Source organism: Salmo salar, chromosome 02, assembly GCF_965601325.2.
Source record: "Salmo salar chromosome 02, fSalSal1, whole genome shotgun sequence".
Taxonomy (NCBI): Eukaryota; Metazoa; Chordata; class Actinopteri; order Salmoniformes; family Salmonidae; genus Salmo; species Salmo salar.
This window is the reverse complement of record NC_138292.1, coordinates 81,651,833-81,677,280: the sequence shown is the minus strand read 5'-3', so window position 1 is coordinate 81,677,280 and position 25,448 is coordinate 81,651,833. Positions and strand designations below refer to the sequence as shown.

At 47.0% G+C, this 25,448-nt stretch overlaps 1 protein-coding gene across 1 annotated transcript; it reads right to left on the bottom strand.

Annotated features, from left to right (window-relative positions):
• Positions 1-181: 181 nt before the first annotated feature.
• LOC106594449 (bifunctional apoptosis regulator) lies at positions 182-25,184 on the bottom strand. Its single transcript, XM_082968692.1, has 9 exons — positions 24,837-25,184; positions 23,105-23,434; positions 19,581-19,679; positions 15,135-15,234; positions 13,345-13,514; positions 12,827-12,971; positions 7,379-7,561; positions 5,671-5,867; positions 182-4,673 (listed from the first exon to the last, which is right to left on the bottom strand). Exons 2-9 carry the CDS (start codon positions 23,425-23,427, stop codon positions 4,481-4,483), a joined length of 1,410 nt encoding a protein of 469 aa, XP_082824818.1. The 5' UTR covers positions 23,428-23,434; positions 24,837-25,184; the 3' UTR covers positions 182-4,480.
• Positions 25,185-25,448: the final 264 nt, after the last annotated feature.

Below are 25,448 nucleotides of genomic sequence, written 5' to 3'. Positions count from 1 at the left end.
TAGGAACAGTGGGTTAACTGCCTTGTTCAGGGGCAGAACGACAGATTTTCACCTTGTCAGCTCGGGGATTCGATCTAGCAACCTTTCGGGTTACTGGCCCAACACTAACCACTAGGCTACCTGCCACCCCTATATAGACCACTACTTGTGGAATTCCTCTAAATGAAAAAATAAATCAGAATAACATTTTTAAAATAAAGATATTTAATAATTCAATCTACGCAATTAGAAACAACCAACCGCAGGACAGGTGGGACAGAATACCGCAAAAAATGAACCTATTCATGGACAATTAAACAAAATGACAATTTAAAACAACATTTTAACATTTTGTCACATACAAACATAAAACATCCTTCAGGCCATTGGTTACATGAGAGGGACCAATGAAGCGATAGCCCTTTTATGTTAAACAATGGAGTCCCACCTGTCCTAGTGTTCATCCCAAATGGCACCCTATTGCCTATGTAGTGCACTATTTTTGACCAAAGCCCTATGGCTTACCCTCTAGGCCTTGGTCAAAAGTAGTACACTACATAGGGAAGAGGTTGCCATTTGGGACGAACTCTCAAACAGGTGATTTCCTTAAATTGAAAATGACAACAGTTGGATATCGCCATGTTTAAACTCTTTCTGAATGCAGGAAGTAGAAATTGTTATTATTTACTATTACCATCTGAAACTCAAGTGCGTAACTCTTTTTTTTTTTAAAGTAACTCCTTGTAAATAAAAAAGGCATATGTGTTGCCTTCCAACAAGACAAGCTGAGCTAGCTCCACATCACCATGGAAACAGAATGAAGTGGCACCCTATTCCCTATGTAGTGCACTACTTTTGACCAGACGTTCTGGTCAATATAGTGCACACTGCACTATATAGGGAATAGGACAGGGTGCCATTCGGAACGCAGACAGAATAAAACTAACAAGAACCTGGGCCCGTATTCACTAAGGTTCTCAGAGTTAGAGTGCTGATCTAGGATCAGTTTTGAGATCAATCAATATGATTATGGATCATCATTTAGATTATAATGAATGCGATTTTATGGACGGGGAGGGAATCTGATTCTAGAACATCATTTAGATCATAATGAATGAGATTATATGGACGGGGAGGGAATCTGATTCTAGATCAGTACTCCAACTCTGACACGCTGTGTGAATAGGGCAGGGCTCTCCAACCCTGTTCCTGGAGAGCTACCATCCTGTAGGTTTGATCTCCAACCCTGTTCCTGGAGAGCTACCATCCTGTAGGTTTTATCTCCAACCCTGTTCCTGGAGAGCTACCATCCTGTAGGTTTTATCTCCAACCATTTTCCTGGAGAGCTACCATCCTGTAGGTTTTATCTCCAACCATTTTCCTGGAGAGCTACCATCCTGTAGGTTTTATCTCCAACCCTGTTCCTGGAGAGCTACCATCCTGTAGGTTTTATCTCCAACCCTGTTCCTGGAGAGCTACCATCCTGTAGGTTTTATCTCCAACCATTTTCCTGGAGAGCTACCATCCTGTAGGTTTTATCTCCAACCATTTTCCTGGAGAGCTACCATCCTGTAGGTTTTATCTCCAACCCTGTTCCTGGAGAGCTACCATCCTGTAGGTTTTATTCCAACCCTGTTCCTGGAGAGCTACCATCCTGTAGGTTTTATCTCCAACCATTTTCCTGGAGAGCTACCATCCTGTAGGTTTTATCTCCAACCCTGTTCCTGGAGAGCTACCATCCTGTAGGTTTTATTTCCAACCCTGTTCCTGGAGAGCTACCATCCTGTAGGTTTTATCTCCAACCCTGTTCCTGGAGAGACACCCTCCTGTAGGTTTTATCTCCAACCATTTTCCTGGAGAGCTACCATCCTGTAGGTTTTTATCTCCAACCCTGTTCCTGGAGAGCTACTGTCCTGTAGGTTCATGCCAACCCTAATCTAGCACACCTGATTCTAGTAATTCTGGTTGATAAGATGAATCAGGTTAGTTGCAACTGGGGTTGGAGTGAAAACCTACTGGATAGTAGCTTTCCAGGAACAGGGTTATTACAGTTATTACCACTGACCACCATAACAGAATCATATCAATCCTCTCTACAGTTATTACCACTGACCACCATAACAGAATCATATCCAGCCTCTCTACAGTTATTACCACTGACCACCATAACAGAATCATATCAATCCTCTCTACAGTTATTACCACTGACCACCATAACAGAATCATATCAATCCCCTCTACAGTTATTACCACTGACCCCCATAACAGAATCATATCAATCCTCTCTACAGTTATTACCACTGACCACCATAACAGAATCATATCAATCCTCTCTACAGTTATTACCACTGACCACCATAACAGAATCATATCCAGCCTCTCTACAGTTATTACCACTGACCACCATAACAGAATCATATCCATCCCCTCTACAGTTATTACCACTGACCACCATAACAGAATCATATCCAGCCTCTCTACAGTTATTACCACTGACCACCATAACAGAATCATATCCAGCCTCTCTACAGTTATTACCACTGACCACCATAACAGAATCATATCAATCCTCTCTACAGTTATTACCACTGACCACCATAACAGAATCATATCAATCCTCTCTACAGTTATTACCACTGACCACCATAACAGAATCATATCCATCCCCTCTACAGTTATTACCACTGACCACCATAACAGAATCATATCCATCCCCTCTACAGTTATTACCACTGACCACCATAACAGAATCATATCAATCCCCTCTACAGTTATTACCACTGACCCCCATAACAGAATCATATCAATCCTCTCTACAGTTATTACCACTGACCCCCATAACAGAATCATATCCAGCCTCTCTACAGTTATTACCACTGACCCCCATAACAGAATCATATCCAGCCTCTCTACAGTTATTACCACTGACCCCCATAACAGAATCATATCCAGCCTCTCTACAGTTATTACCACTGACCCCCATAACAGAATCATATCAATCCCCTCTACAGTTATTACCACTGACCACCATAACAGAATCATATCAATCCTCTCTACAGTTATTACCACTGACCACCATAACAGAATCATATCAATCCCCTCTACAGTTATTACTACTGACCACCATAACAGACAAACACACAACCTCTTACCTTCAATATGAATTACCCTCATTATATATATTTATAAACTAGGTGATTCGAGCGCTGAATGCTTATTGGCTGACAGCCGTGGTATATCAGACCGTATACCACAGTATGACACAATTACATTGGTAACCAGTTTATAATACCATTAAGGCTCCTCGGGGGTCTGTGGTATTTTTTTATTTAACCTTTGTTTAATTAGGCAAGTCAGTTAAGAACAAATTCTTATTTACAATGACGGCCTAGGAACAGTGGGTTAACTGCCTTGTTCAGGGGCAGAACGACAGATTTCTTACCTTGTCAGCTCGGGGATTCGATCTAGCAACCTTTCGGTTACTGGCCCAACACTAACCACTAGGCTACTCCGCGATGCGTCGTGCCTAAGAACAGCCCTTAGCCGTGGTATATTGGCTATATACCACACCCCCTCGTGCCTAAGAACAGCCCTTAGCCGTGGTATATTGGCCATATACCACACCCCCTCTGGCCTTATTGCTTAAATATACCATTTTAATTAAGACATTAGGAGAAACCATCCAATATTATATAGAACTTGGTCTGAGTCCCCAATGGTAACCCATTCCCTATATAGTGCACTGCTGTTGACCAGAGCCCTATGGGGCTTCCTACGGACCCTGGTCAAAAGTAGTGCACTATATAGGGAATAGTGAGCCTTTTGAGACGCAGACACATTAAGACATTGGGTTGTCTGGCTCACAGATGGCTGCCTGTTGCTATGATACTGTGGGCTACGCTGGCATCCATCCTGTTGCTATGATACTGTGGGCTACGCTGGCATCCATCCTGTTGCTATGATACTGTGGGCTACGCTGGCATCCATCCTGTTGCTATGATACTGTGGGCTACGCTGGCATCCATCCTGTTGCTATGATACTGTGGGCTACGCTGGCATCAAACCTGTTGCTATGATACTGTGGGCTACGCTGGCATCCATCCTGTTGCTATGATACTGTGGGCTACGCTGGCATCCATCCTGTTGCTATGATACTGTGGGCTAAGCTGGCATCAAACCTGTTGCTATGATACTGTGGGCTACGCTGGCATCCTATTCCCTTTACAGTGGGCCCCATAGGGAGCCTTTTGGGAGGCAGGCCATAATATCTCCTCATTTATGGCACTTGGCACCCTATTCCCTACATTGTGCACTACTTTTGACCAGAGTCCCTATGGAGTAGTGCACTATAAAGGGAATAGGGAGCCATTAAAAAGACACATCCTGTGTTTAAACGGTACCTCCTCACTCACGGCTCTTGCGTACCTGTTCCCTATATAGTGCACTACCCATAGGGGCACTGGTCAAAAGTAGTGCACTACGGAGGGAACAGGTCAGTCCTTCACGGCCCTTGTGTGTCAGGATGCATTAGCTGCTGCACCACCAGGTCTATGTTGATGATGGGGTTGAAATACAGAGCCCAGTAGAACAGACAGTTACACACAAACTGAGGGATCACCGGCCAGAACAGGGCGAAGGCAAAACCCTGGGAGGACATCCTCCACAAGTGACCCCACATCTTCTGAGGGAGACTCCTGGAGGGGAGAGGAGACTTTGGTTCATTACATTAAACAACAAACTATGCAGAGATGGTGGAGAGAGAGAGGGGTAGTGAGGGATGAGATGAGGGGGAGAAAGAGGGGTAGTGAGGGATGAGTAAGGGGGAGAAAGAGGGGTAGTGAGGGATGAGTAAGGGGGAGAGAGGTAGTGAGGGATGAGTAAGGGGGAGAGAGGTAGTGAGGGATGAGTAAGGGGGAGAGAGGTAGTGAGGGATAAGAAGAAGAAAGAGGAGAGAGAGGACGTGAGGGATGAGATGAGGGGGGAGAGAGAGGGGTAGTGAGGGATGAGATGGAGAGAGAGAGGGGTAGTGAGGGATGAAATGAGGGGGAGAAAGAGGGGTAGTGAGGGATGAGATGAGGGGGAGAAAGAGGGGTAGTGAGGGATGAGATGAGGGGGAGAAAGAGGGGTAGTGAGGGATGAGATGAGGGGGAGAAAGAGGGGTAGTGAGGGATGAGATGAGGGGGAGAGAGAGGGGTAGTGAGGGATGAGATGAGGGGGAGAAAGAGGGGTAGTGAGGGATGAGATGAGGGGGAAGAGAGAGGGGTAGTGAGGGATGAGATGAGGGGGGAGAGAGAGGGGTAGTGAGGGATGAGATGAGGGGGGAGGGAGAGGGGTAGTGAGGGATGAGGATGAGGGGGGAGAGAGAGGGGTAGTGAGGGATGAGATGAGGGGGGAGAGAGGTAGTGAGGGATGAGAAAGGGGGAGAGAGGTAGTGAGGGATGAGATAAGGGGGAGAGAGGTAGTGAGGGATGAGAAGAAGAAAGAGGAGAGAGAGGATGTGAGGGATGAGATGAGGAGGGAGAGAGGGGTAGTGAGGGATGAGATGGAGAGAGAGGGGTAGTGAGGGATGAGATGGAGAGAGAGGAAGGGATGAGTGTGAGAGAGGGACAGAGAGGGGTGGATAATTCAGGGTAAAGGGTGAGAGAGGGAGAAAGTTGGTGTGACAGGGATAGAGAGAAACACACACGGTACCTGATCTCAGCTCGGTTATAGAACCTCCACAGAACACAGCCCTCCAGGACAGACAGTAGCATGGCGTTGACGATGATGAACCGTGACGTCCAGTAGTGAACCGACAGCCAATCCCAGGCAAACTCAGCGATCAGCTGGTACGGAAGGAGGAGGTACTTAACTAGGAACTCCGCCCACTGGCGCCAGCTGGGGTGCGCCTGGGGGGGGGGGGAGATATACTAATATCGTCAGTATGACAAGACAACATCTACAGTAGCCTACGTCTTGTTGTCTATGACCAGCCATACTGACAACATGTACAGTAGCCTAGGTCTAGTTGTCTATGACCAGCCATACTGACAACATCTACAGTAGCCTACGTCTAGTTGTCTATGACCAGCCATACTGACAACATGTACAGTGGCCTACGTCTAGTTGTCTATGACCAGCCATACTGACAACATGTACAGTGGCCTACGTCTAGTTGTCTATGACCAGCCATACTGACATCTACAGTAGCCTACGTCTAGTTGTCTATGACCAGCCATACTGACAACATGTACAGTAGACTACGTCTAGTTGTCTATGACCAGCCATACTGACAACATGTACAGTAGCCTACGTCTAGTTGTCTATGACCAGCCATACTGACAACATCTACAGTAGCCTACGTCTTGTCTATGACCAGCCATACTGACAGCATCTACAGTAGCCTACGTCTAGTTGTCTATGACCAGCCATACTGACAACATGTACAGTAGCCTACATCTAGTTGTCTATGACCAGCCATACTGACAACATCTACAGTAGCCTACGTCTTGTCTATGACCAGCCATACTGACAGCATCTACAGTAGCCTACGTCTAGTTGTCTATGACCAGCCATACTGACAACATGTACAGTAGCCTAGGTCTAGTTGTCTATGACCAGCCATACTGACAACATGTACAGTAGCCTACGTCTTGTTGTCTATGACCAGCCATACTGACAACATGTACAGTAGCCTACGTCTAGTTGTCTATGACCAGCCATACTGACAGCATCTACAGTAGCCTACGTCTAGTTGTCTATGACCAGCCATACTGACAACATGTACAATAGCCTACGTCTAGTTGTCTATGACCAGCCATACTGACAACATGTACAGTAGACTACGTCTAGTTGTCTATGACCAGCCATGCTGACAACATGTACAGTAGCCTACGTCTAGTTGTCTATGACCAGCCATACTGACAACATGTACAGTAGCCTACGTCTAGTTGTCTATGACCAGCCATACTGACATCTACAGTAGACTACGTCTAGTTGTCTATGACCAGCCATACTGACAACATGTACAGTAGCCTACGTCTAGTTGTCTATGACCAGCCATACTGACAACCTGTACAGTAGCCTACATCTAGTTGTCTATGACCAGCCATACTGACAACATCTACAGTAGCCTACGTCTTGTCTATGACCAGCCATACTGACAGCATCTACAGTAGCCTACGTCTAGTTGTCTATGACCAGCCATACTGACAACATGTACAGTAGCCTACGTCTAGTTGTCTATGACCAGCCATACTGACAACATGTACAGTAGCCTACGTCTAGTTGTCTATGACCAGCCATACTGACAACATGTACAGTAGCCTACGTCTAGTTGTCTATGACTGGAGTTGTACCGACACGCCTACCTTTATCAAATAAATACAATCAACATGAGAGTTGAGCCGTCCAATGGTACCTGGTGGTTGAGGGGGAGGCTGTCCTCCATTGGCTCGCTGGTGCGTGAGAGGGCGGGGCAGCAGGTGTGCAGGAAGGGGAGGAAGGTTTCGGAGTAGTCGAAGAGGTAGAGGTAGAGGATGGTGAGGCGAGGAGAACTCTTCAAAGCATAGAGCAGGAACAGAGATTTACCTGCATTCACAGCCTGGTGGGGGGGTAGAGGGTGGGGGGGTAGAGAGACGGTGGGAGAGAGGTGGGGGGTAGAGAGACGGTGAGAGAGAGGTGGGGGGTAGAGAGACGGTGGGAGAGAGGTGGGGGGTAGAGAGACGGTGGGAGAGAGGAGAGGGGGTAGACAGAGGGAGACAGGAGAGGGGTAGACAGGAGAGGGGTAGACAGAGGGAGACAGGAGAGAGGTAGAGAGGAGAGGGGTAGACAGAGGGAGACAGGAGAGAGGTAGACAGAGGGAGACAGGAGAGGGGTAGACAGAGGGAGACAGCAGAGGGGTAGACAGAGGGAGACAGCAGAGGGGTAGACAGGAGAGGGGTAGACAGAGGGAGACAGGAGAGAGGTAGACAGGAGAGAGGGAGACAGGAGAGAGGTAGACAGAGGGAGACAGGAGAGGGGTAGACAGGAGAGGGGTAGACAGAGGGAGACAGGAGAGAGGTAGAGAGGAGAGGGGTAGACAGAGGGAGACAGGAGAGGGGTAGACAGAGGGAGACAGGAGAGGGGTAGACAGAGGGAGACAGCAGAGGGGTAGACAGAGGGAGACAGCAGTGGGGTAGACAGAGGGAGACAGCAGTGGGGTAGACAGAGGGAGACAGCAGTGGGGTAGACAGAGGGAGACAGCAGTGGGGTAGACAGAGGGAGACAGCAGTGGGGTAGACAGAGGGAGACAGCAGTGGGGTAGACAGAGGGAGACAGCAGTGGGGTAGACAGAGGGAGACAGCAGTGGGGTAGACAGAGGGAGACAGCAGTGGGGTAGACAGAGGGAGACAGCAGTGGGGTAGACAGAGGGAGACAGCAGTGGGGTAGACAGAGGGAGACAGCAGTGGGGTAGACAGAGGGAGACAGCAGTGGGGTAGACAGAGGGAGACAGCAGTGGGGTAGACAGAGGGAGACAGCAGTGGGGTAGACAGAGGGAGACAGCAGTGGGGTAGACAGAGGGAGACAGCAGTGGGGTAGACAGAGGGAGACAGCAGTGGGGTAGACAGAGGGAGACAGCAGTGGGGTAGACAGAGGGAGACAGCAGAGGGGTAGACAGAGGGAGACAGCAGAGGGGTAGACAGAGGGAGACAGCAGAGGGGTAGACAGAGGGAGACAGCAGAGGGGTAGACAGAGGGAGACAGCAGAGGGGTAGACAGAGGGAGACAGCAGAGGGGTAGACAGAGGGAGACAGGAGAGGGGTAGACAGAGGGAGACAGGAGAGGGGTAGACAGAGGGAGACAGCAGAGGGGTAGACAGAGGGAGACAGCAGAGGGGTAGACAGGAGAGGGGTAGACAGAGGGAGACAGGAGAGAGGTAGACAGGAGAGAGGGAGACAGGAGAGAGGTAGACAGAGGGAGACAGGAGAGGGGTAGACAGGAGAGGGGTAGACAGAGGGAGACAGGAGAGAGGTAGAGAGGAGAGGGGTAGACAGAGGGAGACAGGAGAGAGGTAGACAGAGGGAGACAGGAGAGGGGTAGACAGAGGGAGACAGCAGAGGGGTAGACAGAGGGAGACAGCAGTGGGGTAGACAGAGGGAGACAGCAGTGGGGTAGACAGAGGGAGACAGCAGTGGGGTAGACAGAGGGAGACAGCAGTGGGGTAGACAGAGGGAGACAGCAGTGGGGTAGACAGAGGGAGACAGCAGTGGGGTAGACAGAGGGAGACAGCAGTGGGGTAGACAGAGGGAGACAGCAGTGGGGTAGACAGAGGGAGACAGCAGTGGGGTAGACAGAGGGAGACAGCAGTGGGGTAGACAGAGGGAGACAGCAGTGGGGTAGACAGAGGGAGACAGCAGTGGGGTAGACAGAGGGAGAGAGCAGTGGGGTAGACAGAGGGAGACAGCAGTGGGGTAGACAGAGGGAGACAGCAGTGGGGTAGACAGAGGGAGACAGCAGTGGGGTAGACAGAGGGAGACAGCAGTGGGGTAGACAGAGGGAGACAGCAGTGGGGTAGACAGAGGGAGACAGCAGTGGGTAGACAGAGGGAGACAGCAGTGGGGTAGACAGAGGGAGACAGCAGAGGGGTAGACAGAGGGAGACAGCAGAGGGGTAGACAGAGGGAGACAGCAGAGGGGTAGACAGAGGGAGACAGCAGAGGGGTAGACAGAGGGAGACAGCAGAGGGGTAGACAGAGGGAGACAGCAGAGGGGTAGACAGAGGGAGACAGGAGAGGGGTAGACAGAGGGAGACAGGAGAGGGGTAGACAGAGGGAGACAGCAGTGGGGTAGACAGAGGGAGACAGGAGAGGGGTAGACAGAGGGAGACAGGAGAGGGGTAGACAGAGGGAGACAGGAGAGGGGTAGACAGAGGGAGACAGGAGAGGGGTAGACAGAGGGAGACAGGAGAGAGGTAGACAGGAGAGAGGGAGACAGAGGGAGACAGGAGAGAGGTAGACAGAGGGAGACAGGAGAGGGGTAGACAGAGGGAGACAGCAGAGGGGTAGACAGAGGGAGACAGCAGAGGGGTAGACAGAGGGAGACAGCAGAGGGGTAGACAGAGGGAGACAGGAGAGAGGTAGACAGAGGGAGACAGGAGAGAGGTAGACAGAGGGAGACAGCAGAGGGGTAGACAGAGGGAGACAGGAGAGGGGTAGACAGAGGGAGACAGGAGAGGGGTAGACAGAGGGAGACAGGAGAGGGGTAGACAGAGGGAGACAGGAGAGGGGTAGACAGAGGGAGACAGGAGAGGGGTAGACAGGGAGAGAGACAGTTCAAACCATCATTAAACCCTAAATGACTTATCATCAAATGATGCACACAGCATATCTTAATGGGCTTACTTCAACCAGAGCATATAAAGTATTTATTAAGTGTGCGTCAATAGCACCCTATAACCTATGTAGTCCTGTGGTCCAAAGTAGTGCACTATATAGGGAATACGGTGCCCTTCAGGATGCAGCCTATGTTTCTGTTAGCAGAAATACAGTATATCTAATTGCTAATGACATAGGATTGACAGTACATCACATTAGCATTAAAACAGCATAGGTTATGACATGTTAAGTTATGACATGATAAGTTATGACATGTTAAGTTATGACATGTTAAGTTATGACATGTTAAGCGATAATCAACGTGGGGCTGTGTGTTCTACAGAAAAGAAGAAACGATGTGAAAGGTGTGTTCCACAACGAGCTAGCAGACAGAGATGAGTAATATACCAGAGAACCCATAGAGCCCCGAGTTCATTATCCCTTTAATACCATGGCTAGAATTTAACCTCTAGGGGCTAGGGGGCAGTATTTTCACGGCCGGATGAAAAAAGTACCCAATTTAAACAGGTTACTACTCTGGCCCAGAAAATAGAATATGCATATTATTAGTAGATTTGAATAGAAAACACTCTGAAGTTTCTAAAACTGTTTGAATGGTGTCTGTGAGTATAACAGAACTCATATGGCAGGCAAAAAACCTGAGAACATTTTTATCAGGAACTGGGAGAATTTAGAAATGTAGTTTTTGTTTTGAATCCCTTGAAAAACTACAGTGACATAGGATTTACGTTACACCTAACTCTTCCATTGGCTGTCAACAATCTTTATGAACTGGTTTCAACCGTCAGCTGTTACCGGGCAGATCATTTTGGCTCAGTCAATCATTGGCCAGTCTGAGGAGAGGTGTCTTATGATGCGTGTGCACGTGACGTCATCGTTTTTATATTTTTCTTCTGGGATGAATAGCTATTGCCCGCTTGTAAAATTATCGCAATTTTACGTAAAAAAATACCCTAAAGGATTGATCGTAAACATCGTTTGACGTGTTTCTACAAACGGTAATGGAACTTTGAACATTTCGTCTATGGATTTGCGTCCAAACCACATGGCATTGTAAAGTGTTCTGGATGGGTCAACAAAACTGACGTATTTGGACATAAATGATGGACTTTGCAGAACAAATGAACATTTCTTGGGGAAGTGGGTGCCCATCCGAGTGCATTCCGCCGAAGATCAGCAAAGGTAACTAAATATTTCGAACATATTGTAGGCTAACTGTATAGCTTAGCATTGAAGGCTAAGTTCTGTACTCAGAATATTGAACAATCTGCTTTTTCCGTAACATTATTTTTAAATCTGACAAAGTGGTTGCATAAAGGAGTAGATTATCTCTAATTCTTTAAATAATTGTTATAAATTTTTTCAACGTTTATGAGTTCTTCCGTAAATTAAATGTGCCTATTCACCGGATGTTATGGGGAGAAAACATTTTCTGAACGTCACGCGCCAATGTAAAAATTGGGTTTTTGGATATAAATATAAACTTGATCGAACAAAAAATGCATGTATTGTCTAACATGATGTCCTAGGAGTGTCATCTGATGAAGATTGTCAAAGGTTAGTGCTTAATTTTAGCTGTATATCTGTTTTTGTGATGGCTATCGTGCTTGGAAAATTGCTTTTTTTTTTGGCTGAGGTGCTATGCTAAAATAATCTAATGTTTTTCTTTCACCATAAAGCCTTTTTGAAATCGGACAATGTGATTGGATTAACGAGTAGAGTATCTTTAAAATGCCATATAATAATTGAATTTTAATTTTGAGATTATTTTGTTTTGAATATTGCGCCGTGCTATCTCACTGGTTGTTGTCCAACCAATCCCGTTATCGGGATTGTATCCTCAAGAATTAACACATTTTCAGGGAGAAATGTGTTCAACATCCACTGAAGTAGCTAGCAAGTTTACTAGATAGCTACAGTAGTTGCTGTGGCGACCAAACAGACAGACTTGCTAGTTCAGCTAACCAAACCACTATTATGAAAATCTAATTCAACAATACCAAATACTGTTTTAAATTCGACTTTTGCTATCAAAAGCAGCTTTAACAAAACATGTAAATCTACAGTCATTGAGTTCTACCATGCAAATATATTGTGCGTTATAGGGAAATAATGCACGCTCTAGAATGCCCTTCAAGCCAATCAGAAAGGAGTATTCAACAATGCCATGGTATAATTAAGCAATAAGACCCGAGGGGGTGTGGTATATGGCCAATATACCACGGCTAAGGGCTGTTCTTATGCATGATGCAACGCGGAGTGCCTGGATACAGCCCTTACCCGTGGTACATAGGCCATATACCACAAACCCCCGAGGTGCCTTATTGCTATTATAAACTGGTTACTAACGTAATTAGAGAAGTAAAAATAAATGTTTTGTCATACCCGTGGTATTCGGTCTGATATAACACGGCTGTCAGCCAATCAGCATTCAGAGCTCGACCCAGGCAGTTTCTAAGTTGATATAATATGTAGTATTTCTGGTTTCTGTCACCTTGTACTCCCAGAGGTTCTGAGGTGGCTTGACCCCCAGTTCCTTGATCCTCTCCAGCTCAGCCAGCACCGCTCTCCTGTGGGCCTGGTTGTCTATGTTATAGGGAGCTCTGGTCAGCTCCTCATCACCGAGCATCAACAATAACCTGAGAGATATATCAGAAAACCATGAAATAACCATGACATAACCATGTTACTATGTTATTAACTCATCACTACCGAACAACAACAATAATCTGACCATGAAAAAAAGAGAGTGAGCGAGGAGACAGAGAGAGACAGAGAGACACAGAGAGACACAGAGAGACACAGAGAGACACAGAGAGACACAGAGAGAGACAGAGAGAGACAGAGAGAGACAGAGAGACAGAGAGGGACCGAGAGAGACAGAGAGAGACAGAGAGAGACAGAGAGGGACCGAGAGACCGAGAGACCGAGACAGAGGTCCAGGGCCCCAGGCGTTCCAACCAGAACAGAACCGTACTACAAACATACCCCAAACTGTTAAACATTCCTCACCGTCCGTTAACGTTCTCCTGTAGGAAGGGTTCTTTATAGAGAGAGGTCCAAGCCCCAACGTGTTCCAACCAGAACAGAACTTCCTCCGGCGTCCATTTTGACACAGGTTTACTGACCAAGAGGTCATGGACCCCATCTCCACTGGACCAGTGGTACACCAGAAACATCACCTGGTAGGAGAGAAGTGAGACAGGTATGAGTGAGGTAGACAGTATGAGAAAGGTGAGACGGGTAGGAGGGATAGGTAAGAGAGAGGAGAGACAGGTAGGAGAGAGGAGAGACGGTAGGAGAGAGGAGAGACAGGTAGGAGAGAGGAGAGATGGTAGGAGAGAGGAGAGACAGGTAGGAGACACGGGTAGTAGATTGGGTAGGAGAGAAGAGACAGGTAGGAAAGAGGGGTAAGAGAGGAGTACGAGACGGGTAGATGAGAGGAGAAGTAGGAGAAACAGGTAGGAAAGATAGGAGAGGAGAGACAGGTAGGAGTAAGGAGAGATGGTAGGAGAGAGGAGAGACGGGTATGAGAGAGATGAGAGAGGAGAGACGGGTAGGAGAGAGGAGAGACGGGTAGAAGGGAGGAGAGACGGGTAGGAGGGAGGGGTAGGAGAGACGGGTAGGGGTGGAGGAGAGACGGGTAGGAGGGAGGGGTAGGAGAGACGGGTAGGGGGAGAGGAGAGACGGGTAGGAGGGACATGAGAGGAGAGACAGGTAGGAGTGAGGGGAGACGGGTAGGAGATGGGGAGAGACAGAGGAGTGAGGAGAGACGGAGAGGAGAGAGGAGAGACGGTAGGAGAGAGGAGAGGTAACAGACAGGTGTGAGAGAGGTGAGACGGGCATAGAATAGGACTAGAGATACATTAGGAGACAGACAGGCGAGACAGAAAGTTAATTCCCACTAGTTTCGCACATATTAACATGAAGCATTGAGACTGTCATTCAAATAAACACAGCCAGACAGACAGCCAGCCAGCCAGCCACGCGGAAAGATACACAAAGACGTTGCTCTCTAACTGCCACATGGACAGAACAAATAGACAAAACCACACACACTGTGACCCTTCAACACACCCCCCCCAACCCACCCCTACCCCCCACACCCTCACTACACACTTTGACCCTTTCTGTCACACGTAGAGAAAAGTAAGCTGACACACACACTACAAGCATTCCTGTCCCACACACACACAGATTTGCAATTGTCCCTTATGTGCTCGTTATGTATACACGCTGACTCCTTCCCGTTGACCTCTCCCCAGGTCCCCCTCGCTGACCTCTCCCCAGGTCCCCCTCGCTGACTCCTTCCCGTTGACCTCCCCAGGTCCCCCTCGCTGACTCCTTCCCGTTGACCTCTCCCCAGGTCCCCCTCGCTGACCTCTCCCCAGGTCCCCCTCGCTGACTCCTTCCCGTTGACCTCCCCAGGTCCTCCTCGCTGACTCCTTCCCGTTGACCTCTCCCCAGGTCCCCCTCGCTGACCTCTCCCCAGGTCCCCCTCGCTGACTCCTTCCCGTTGACCACTCCCCAGGTCCCCCTCGCTGACTCCTTCCCGTTGACCTCTCCCCAGGTCCCCCTCGCTGACTCCTTCCTGTTGACCTCTCCCCAGGTCCTCCTCGCTGACTCCTTCCTGTTGACCTCTCCCCAGGTCCCCCTCGCTGACTCCTTCCTGTTGACCTCTCCCCAGGTCCCCCTCGCTGACTCCTTCCTGTTGACCTCTCCCCAGGTCACGCTCGGAAAAAAGGCTTCTAACCACAAGGCTCTTTTCCTAGTTAAAATCAAACCCACTCTCTCTCTCTTACCGCGACACAGGTGAGTGCAGTGAGGACTCCAGAGAAGAACCCTCCTGCTCCTCTACCAGGACTGGTCTTGGGGATTCCTCTGGCTGCCTGATCACCATACCTACAGACAGGTTACACACAGACAGACAGGTTAGACAGGCTACAGACATGTTACAGACCGGTAACAGACAGGTTACAGGAAGACTGGTTACAGAGGGGGCCTAGGTATGAGCAACATGTTTATACAGCTGGGGTTCCATGCTATTAAGCATCTCAGAGTAGGAGTGCTGATCTAGGATCAGGCCCCCCCGTCCATGTAATAGTATTCATTGTGATCTAAAAGCCAAAAGTGATCCCAGATCAACACTCCTACTCAGACACTGGATCCATACAGATGCCGTTGATTTGATATGAGCTTTATAATCCACTCGATGACCAGCAGTATGTGGACACCTGCTCATCCAACATCTCATTCTAAAATCATGGCCATTAATATGGAATTGGTCCCCCCCTTTTTTGCTGCTATAACAGCCTCCACCTCTTTTGGGAAGGCTTTCCACTAGATGTTGGAACGTTGCTGCGGAGACTTGCTTCCATTCAGCCACAAGAGCATTAGTGAGGTCGGGCACTGATGTTGGGAAATTAGGCCTGGTTCCAATTCATCCCAAAGGTCTTCGATGGTGTTGAGTCAAGTTCTTCCACACTGATCTCGACAAACCATTTCTGTATGGACCTCGCTTTGTGCATGGGGGCATTGTCATGCTGAAACAGGAAAGAGCCTTCCCCAAACTGTTGCCACAAAGTTGGAAGCACAGAATCCTCTAGAATGTCATTGTATGCTGTAGCATTGAGATTTCGCTTCGCTGGAACTAAGGGGCCTAGCCTGAACCATGAAAAACAGACCATTATTCCTCCACCAAACTTTACAGTTGGCACTATGCTTTGGGGTATGTAGTGTTAACCTGGCATCTGCCAAACCCAGATTCATCTGTGGGACTGCCAGATGGTGAAGCGTGATTCATCAATCCAGAGAACGCGTTTCCACTCTTCCAATGGCAGCGAGCTTTATACCACTCCAGCCGACGCTTGGCATTACGCATGGTGACCTTAGGCTTGTGTGCGGCTGCTTGGCCATGGAAACCCATATCATGAAGCTCGTGTTGACGTTGCTTCCAGAGGCATTTTGTAACTCTGTAGTGAGTGTTGCAACCGAGGATGATTTTTATGTGCTTCAGCACTCGGCGGTCCTGTTCTGTGAGCTTGTGTGGCCTTCCACTTCACGTCTGAAAAGGTGGCACGACGGTGCCACGTTTAAAGTCAGAGCTCTTCATTAAGGCCATTCTACTTAGAATGTTTTTCTATGGAGATTGCAAGGCTCTATGCTCAATTTTATACACTTGTCAGCAACGGTGTGGCTGAAATAGCCGAATCCACTAATTTGAAGGGGTGTCCACATACTCCTGCAGATACAGTGCATTCAGAAAGTATTCAGACCCCTTCCCTTTTTCCACATTACGTTACAGCCTTATTCTAAAAAGGATTAAATAAAATATTTTCCTCATCAATCTACACACAATACCCCATAATGACAAAGCTAAAATAGGTTTAGAAATTTTTGCAAATTTATAAAATAAAAAATAAAAAACTGAAATACCTTATTTACATTAGTATTCAGACCCTTTGCTATGAGACTCAAAATTGAGCTCAGGTGCATCCTGTTTCCATTGATCATCCTTGAGATGTTTCTACAACTTGATTGGAGTCCACCTGTGGTAAAATCAATTGATTGGACATGATTTGGAAAGACACACACCTGTCTATATAAGGTCCCACAGTTGACAGTGCATGTCAGAGCAAAAACCATGCCATGAGGTCGAAGGAATTGTCCGTATTGCCCCGAGACAGAATTGCGTCGAGGCACAGATTTCGGGAAGGGTACCAAAACATTTCTGTAGCATTGAAGGTCCCTAAGAACACAGTGGCCTCCATCATTCTTAAATGAAGGACGTTTGGAACCACCAAGACTCTTCCTAGAGCTGGCCGCCTGGCCAAATTGAGCAGTCGGGGGAAGGGCCTTGGTCAGGGAGGTGACCAAGAACCTGATGGTCACTCTGACAGAGCTCCAGAGTTCCTCTGTGGAGATGGGAGAACCTTCCAGAAGGACAACCATCTCTGCAGTGCTCCACCAATCAGGCCTTTATGGTAGAGTGGCCTGACGGAAGCCACTCTTCAGTAAAAGGCACATAACAGCCCACTTGGAGTTTTCCCAAATGGCACCTAAAGACTCTCAGACCTGATGAAACATGATTCTTTGGTCTGATGAAACCAAGATTAAACTCTTTGGCCTAAATGCCAAGCATCATGTCTGGAGAAAACCTGGCACCATCCCTATGGTGAAGCATGGTGGTGGCAGCATAATGCTGTTTTTCAGTGGCAGGGAGACTAGTCAGGATCGAGGCAAAGATGAACGGATCAAAGTACAGAGAGATCCTTGATGAAATCCTGAGCAGGTTGTCAGACTGGGCCGAAGGTTCACCTTCCAAACGGACAACGACCCTAAGCGCAAAGCCAAGACAACGCAGGAGTGGCTTTGGGACAAGTCTCTGAATGTCCTTGAGTGGCCCAGCCAGAGCCCGGACTTGAACCCGATTGAACATCTCTGGAGCAGCAATGCTCCCCATCCAACCTGACAGAGCTTGAAAGGATCTGCAGAGAAGAATGGGAGAAACTCCCCAAATACAGGTGTGCCAAGCTTGTAGCGTCATACACGTGAAGACTCGATGCTGTAATCGCTGCCAAAGGTGCTTCAACAATGTACTGAATAAAGGCTTTGAAAACTTACGTAAATGTGATTGTTTTTTATTAATAATTTAACGAGAAAAAAAAAACAACAATTTAATCAATTTTAGATTAAGGCTGTAACCTAACAAAATTTGGAAAAAGTCAAGGAGTCTGAATACTTTCCGAAGGCACTGTATGTATATGTACAGTACCAGTCAAAAGTTTGGACACACCTACTCATTCAAGGGTTTTTCTTTATTTTTACTATTTTCTACATTGTAGAATAATAGTGAAGACATCAAAACTATGAAATAACACATATGGAATCATGTAGTAACCAAAAAAGTGTTTCACAAATCAAAATATATTTTATATTTGAGATTCTTCAAAGTAGCCACCCCTTGCCCCGAAGACAGCCCTGCACACTCTTGGCATTCTCTCAACAAACCTCATGAGGTAGTCACCTGGAATGCATTTTAATTAACAGGTGTGCCTTGTTAAAAGTTAATTTGTGGAATTTCTTTCCTTCTTAATGTGTTTGAGCCAATCAGTTGTGTTGTGACAAGGTAGGGGTGTTATACAGACAAACCATCTCAATTGGGTTTAGGTCGGGTGATTATGGAGGCCAGGTCATGTGATGCAGCACTCCTTCACCCTACTTCTTGGTAAAATAGCCCTTACACAGCCTGTGTTGGGTCATTGTCCTGTTGAAAAGCAAGTGATGTGCAAACCAGATGGGATGGCGTATCGCTGCAGAATGCTTTGGTAGCCATGCTGGTGTGCCTTGAATTCTAAATAAATCACTGACAGTGTCAACAGCAAAGCACCATCACACCACCACCTCCGTGCTTCACGGTGGGAACCAAACATGCAGAGATCATCCCTTCACCTACTCTGTGTTTCAAAGACACGGCGGTTGGAACCAAAAATCTCACATTTGGACTCCAGACCAAAAGGACAGATTTCCACCGGTCTAATGTCCATTGCTTGTGTTTCTTGGCCCAAGCATGTCTCTTCTTATTGGTGTCCTTTAGTAGTGGTCTCTTTGCAGCAATTCGACCATGAAGGCCTGATTCACACAGTCTCCTCTGAACAGTTGATGTTGAGATGTGTTTATTACTTGAACTATGAAGCATTTATTTGGGCTGCAATCTGATGTGCAGTTAATTGCCGTTTTCTGAGGCTGGTAACTCTCAAACTTATCCTCTGCAGCAGAGGTAACTCTGGGTCTTCCTTTCCTATGGCGGTCCTCATGAGAGCCAGTTTCATCATAGCGCTTGATGGTTTTTGCGACTGCACTTGAAGAAACTTTCAAAGTTTTTAAAATGTTTCGCATTGACTGACCTTCATGTCTTAAAGTAATGATGGACTGTCGTTTCTCTTTGCTTATTTGAGCTGTTGTTGCCATAATATGGACTTGGTCTTTTACCAAATAGGGCTATCTTCTGTATACCAACCCTACCTTGTCACAACACAAATGATTGGCTCAAACGCATTAAGGAAAGAAATAACACAAATTAACTTTTAACAAGGCACACCTGTTAATTGAAATGCATTCCAGGTGACTACCTCATGAAGCTGGTTGAGAGAATGCCAAGAGTGTGCAAAGCTGTCAACAAGGCAAAGGGTGGCTACTTTGAACAATCTCAAATAGGCCAGCCGGCTCTGAGTGTGTTAGTACGGTACCTCTGAAAGGCCAGCAGGCTCTGGGAGACCTTGGGGTTCCCCTGGATCTCTGCTCTCCTCCTACCCACCACCTCTGAGAACAACCGCTCTACTGCATCTCTGAGAGGGGGAGGGGGCGGGTAGAAAGGATGGAGGGGGTGGAGGGAGAAGGAGGGAGGGGGGTAGAGGAGGGAGAGAGGAGGGGATGAGAGAGAGAAGGGAAGGGTGGAGAGAGGAGGGAGAGAGAGGGGTAGAGGATGGAGGGAGGAGGGGATGAGAGAGGGAGGAGTATAAGGTAAGAAAGAAAGTTGATATGAAAACCAATAGAACAGAAGAGAAAATCAGGTTAACGGGATGAAGAAGTCTAAAATAAATTGTCCGTGTTTACATGGATGGATTTTGGCAAGGCTACCTTGGAGCTAGGTAAGACATGCCTCATTATTTGAAGTTAAACATATTTTTTTTAAATCGTGGCCATCAAAACAGTTTAACACGCATTTACAATTGTTATTTGTTGCGCACTGACTAACTAGGATCTGTATACTGTCTGCGTGTGGTAAATAAGATACACGACGACTAAAGAAAATACACACGCAAAAATGTAATTCCTGTAGCCAATCGACCGATAAGCATGCCAGGTTGAATGTATTAACATTAACAGGTATTACTCAGTGTACTGCAGGTCAGTTCCCCCTACCTCAGCAGGAGTAGTGTACTACAGGTTAAGTTCCCCCTACCTCAGCAGGAGTAGTGTACTACAGGTCAGTTCCCCCTACCTCAGCAGGAGTAGTGTACTACAGGTCAGTTCCCCTACCTCAGCAGGAGTAGCGTACTACAGGTCAGTTCCCCTACCTCAGCAGGAGTAGTGTACTACAGGTCAGTTCCCCCTACCTCAGCAGGAGTAGTGTACTACAGGTCAGTTCCCCTACCTCAGCAGGAGTAGCGTACTACAGGTCAGTTCCCCTACCTCAGCAGGAGTAGTGTACTACAAGTCAGTTCCCCCTACCTCAGCAGGAGTAGTGTACTACAGGTCAGTTCCCCTACCTCAGCAGGAGTAGCGTACTACAGGTTAAGTTCCCCTACCTCAGCAGGAGTAGTGTACTGCAGGTCAAGTTCCCCCTACCTCAGCAGGAGTAGTGTACTACAGGTCAGTTCCCCTACCTCAGCAGGAGTAGTGTACTACAGGTCAGTTCCCCTACCACAGCAGGAGTAGTGTACTACAGGTCAGTTCCCCCTACCTCAGCAGGAGTAGTGTACTACAGGTCAGTTCCCCTACCTCAGCAGGAGTAGTGTACTACAGGTCAAGTTCCCCTACCTCAGCAGGAGTAGTGTACTACAGGTCAGTTCCCCTACCTCAGCAGGAGTAGTGTACTACATGTCAGTTCCCCTACCTCAGCAGGAGTAGTGTACTACAGGTCAGTTCCCCTACCTCAGCAGGAGTAGTGTACTACAGGTCAGTTCCCCTACCTCAGCAGGAGTAGTGTACTACAGGTCAGTTCCCCTACCTCAGCAGGAGTAGTATACTACAGGTTAAGTTCCCCTACCTCAGCAGGAGTAGTGTACTACAGGTTAAGTTCCCCTACCTCAGTAGGAGTAGTGTACTACAGGTCAGATCCCCTACTTCAGCAGGAGTACTGTACTACAGGTTAAGTTTCGCTACCTCAGCAGGAGTAGTGTACTACAGGTTAAGTTCCCCTACCTCAGCAGGAGTAGTGTACTACAGGTCAGTTCCCCTACCTCAGCAGGAGTAGTGTACTACAGGTCAGTTCCCCTACCTCAGCAGGAGTAGTGTACTACAGGTCAGTTCCCCTACCTCAGCAGGAGTAGTGTACTACAGGTCAAGTTCCCCTACCTCAGCAGGAGTAGTGTACTACAGGTTAAGTTCCCCTACCTAAGCAGGAGTAGTGTACTACAGGTCAGTTCCCCTACCTCAGCAGGAGTAGTGTACTACAGGTCAGTTCCCCTACCTCAGCAGGAGTAGTGTACTACAGGTCAAGTTCCCCTACCTCAGCAGGAGTAGTGTACTACAGGTTAAGTTTCCCTACCTCAGCAGGAGTAGTGTACTACAGGTCAGTTCCCCCTACCACAGCAGGAGTAGTGTACTACAGGTCAGTTCCCCTACCTCAGCAGGAGTAGTGTACTACAGGTCAGTTCCCCTACCTCAACAGGAGTAGTGTACTACAGGTCAGTTCCCCTACCTCAGCAGGAGTAGTGTACTACAGGTCAAGTTCCCCTACCTCCAGGGCCTAAAATGTACTTTTTGGTCTATCAGCCACTGTGACAGTTAGATTAAAAAAAAATATATATACCAGCCACTCACAATTTTTACCAGCCAAAATATTTTTTTCGCCATAATTTCATCAAAAAACACACTTTTTTTTTTAACACAAATAACAGATGACCATGCTTTGTAATGTTTCTAAAACAAGAAATGTATTAGTAAGAAGAAATGTGATATATTTCTCAATTTCATTATTTTGTGACCTCAGTCTTTTAATCAAAATAGCAGAGACAAAATGTTCAGCTGCCCCTTTAAGGGCGGGAGGTTACTGTGGTAACGGGGCCACTGGAGTCTTGTCGTGTGTGTGTGAGATTTGGGATCTGACTGGGGCGTCTCATTGGCTATCAGTTGAAGCAGCACTCAAACTAACGTTGAAAAACAACCGCACAATGTAAATAGCCAAGAAACACCAGGACAAAGTCTCACTTTGTAGACTTGAGTAAATTAGACTAACTTTTGTCCAAGAAAATGAATCCATTAGCACTTCCCTCATTGCACAGCTCCCCTGCCAGGCGGTATTACTGTGTGTGGTGGGATCTAGGAACCCTATTTCTTCCTAATTAACAGCCATGAAACTAAACAGCAGAAACACCTTGAAAACAGGTACCTACCACTATCTAAACCTACCAGTACCTAAACCTACCTGCATTTGGCAGGTGGTGGGTGTTGTTAATTGTATGCCCTGCCTACCTCAGTAGGATGTTGACTTTGGCGAAGCCCTCCCACTTCTCTCTGACCTCTGATATCTTAGCTCGACCTATACATTTCACCATACAGAGAGGGTAGTAGTTATGGAGGGGGGGGACAAATTGATAGTTACATATCGGGGTATTATTTTTGACCATATATGGTATTGGATATCATAAGGTGAATGCACCAATTTGTAAGTCGCTCTGGATAAGAGCGTCCGCTAAATGACGTAAATGTAAATGTAAATGTATTGTTTTGACAGTATCGCAGTATTATTTCTGCGCTAGTTGGCTGTACCTGAACCAAAACTCCAGTATTTTTCCTTCATATCTGCTTCTCCATCTTCTTAAATAGTGAGCCAATTTGTTTTCAGCACTTTTATTTCCATGACTGATCAAAACTCGTTCACCATACTTAGGTGTCGATACGATATGAATTGCGATTGTCACAATTCTATATAGAATACATATGGTATCGGCACCTAAGTATGGTGATAATATGGTGAGGTCTCTGGCAGTTCCCAGCTCTAGAGAGTCGTACCAGTACGTTAAGTTCACGTACTCTAGTACCTTACCTCAGCAGGATGTTGACTTTGGGGAAGCCCTCCCACTTCTCCCTGCACTCAGGACACTCAGTCTTCCTACTAGACTCCCACCAGAGAGCCAGGCAGTGGCGGCAGAAGCTGTGACCACAGTTCAGCGTTGTCGGGTTGACCAGGACGTCGTAGCAACAGTGGCACCCAAACTGGTCCTCGCTGATGAAGGGGCTGGCAGAGGGCCGGGGGTACGGAGAGGGAGGGGGGTCAGAGGTCACAGGAGGGGTTAGGGGGGAGGAGAGATCGGAGAGAGGGTTGGGGACGGGGGCAGCAGCAGCACCCCCCTCCATCTGCTGGATCATCTGGGGTCTGGAGGAGAGAGAGAACCAAAGAATAAGTGAGAGGGGGACAGAGGAGAGAGAGAGAGAGAGCACACGCGAGAGAGAAAGAGAAGTGTGAGAGAAAGAGAAGTGTGAGAGAAAGAGCGCGACAGAGAGAGAAAGAGCGCGACAGAGAGAGAAAGAGCGCGACAGAGAGAGAAAGAGCGCGACAGAGAGAGAAAGAGCGCGACAGAGAGAGAAAGAGCGCGACAGAGAGAGAAAGAGCGCGACAGAGAGAGAAAGAGAGAGCAAGAAACAGAATATGGGTTGTAAAAAAAAACTTTCCCTACTTGCACATCGTTACAACACTGTATATATACATAATATGATATTTGAAATGTCTTTATTATATTGGAACTTCTGTGAGTTTAATGTTTACTGTTATTGTTTATTATCTACTTCATTTGCTTTGACAATGTTAACATATGTTTCCCATGCCAATAAAGCCCTTGAATGGAATGAGAGCGAGAGAGAAGAAAAATAAAGAGCGAGCACAAGAGACAGAAAGAAAAACACAAACAGAGAGACAGAGACAGAAAGAGAAAGGCAGAGAGAGACAGAAAGAGAAAGGCAGAGAGAGACAGAAAGAGAAAGGGGGAGAGAGAGAGAGACAAACAGAAAGACAAAACTATTAACTGTGTGAGACCCCAAATGGCACCTTATTACCGCAAATCAAAGTGTATTGGTCCTTTACACAGATTTTCAATGTTATCGCAGGTGCAACAAAATGCATACCTTTCTAGCGCCAACAGTACAGTAATATTGAACATTACACACAATCCAAAAGGAGGGGGAAAAAAAACAAGAAATATCATAGCGACTACTTTTGACCAGAGCTCAGGGCCCATAGCATAAGCACTCCTCCATTGCCCTATGGGTCATTGTCAAAATTTGTACACTCACTATACTAGGGAATAGGTTGCCATTTGGGACGAAATATTTCCAAATATTACAGAATAACTGGCGTTGAGTTCTGACAATGTATTTCATAGCTAATAACAGGAACCCACTTTTATAGCTTTCTTAATTGAGTAGTAACTGACGTTTTGACAGACATGCAGTTTGGCTAGCTAAATGACAGTTGGTAAACAGGAAGCAACTCAAATGCACATAACATTACACGAACACTGCAACAAATGCGTAATTGTCAACTCCGCAGATCAACTTATACTGACGGGAAACCTGTTCCTAGGAAAGAGGGGTTCTTACAGGTTCTCATATATGGCTAGCCATTCAATAAAAACAATTATTATTTTAGTTAGCTGATTCTTGACCAAATCACTATGTACCGTTAGCTGCTAACTAGTTAGCTAGTCAGTGGCAAACCCCAATTGTGCTAACGTTAGCTACCGTTAGGTATAAAACAGCATTTGTCATCTTTAGTTTCCTACCTCAGGAATAACGGCCGTTGCAACCAAGCTGGAAAATCACATCACCGCCGAATAGATGCTTTTCCAAAGTTAGTTTTGATTACGCTAGCTAGCTAATAAGACAAGTCGACATTTTCCGAGCAGTCATATGGGTAGCTAAACAGCTAGCTAGCTTCTCATTTCACTTCTTTCTTGCCAGGGGTATATTCATTACGCGGAAGCAAACAGAACCAACAGGGAGGGACCTATATTTATTTATTTTCGTTGCCAAATGTTTCCCGTTTGGAGTGAAAGGTTTCCGTTGCTAAACGTTTTGCAACAGACGAGACCTTTTAAAGTGGAATCCGCGTAATGAATACACCCACACAGACTCGCTAGGGAAATGATGCGTTCAAAACAACTGGGAACTCGGAAAAATACGTATTTATATATCGTCGTTAGTGATCTTCAGGTCAGAAAGTCGGTGCTCTAGAAAGAGCCCCGAGTTCTCGAGTTGCAATTCCGAGTTGGATAATTTTTCATTTATTTTCCGAGTTCCCCGTTGTTTTGAACACACTGATGTTGGAGCTTTCTGAGTTCCTATTTGCGAGTTTCCAGTTGTAATGAACGCGGCAACACTCACACTCTGGTCAC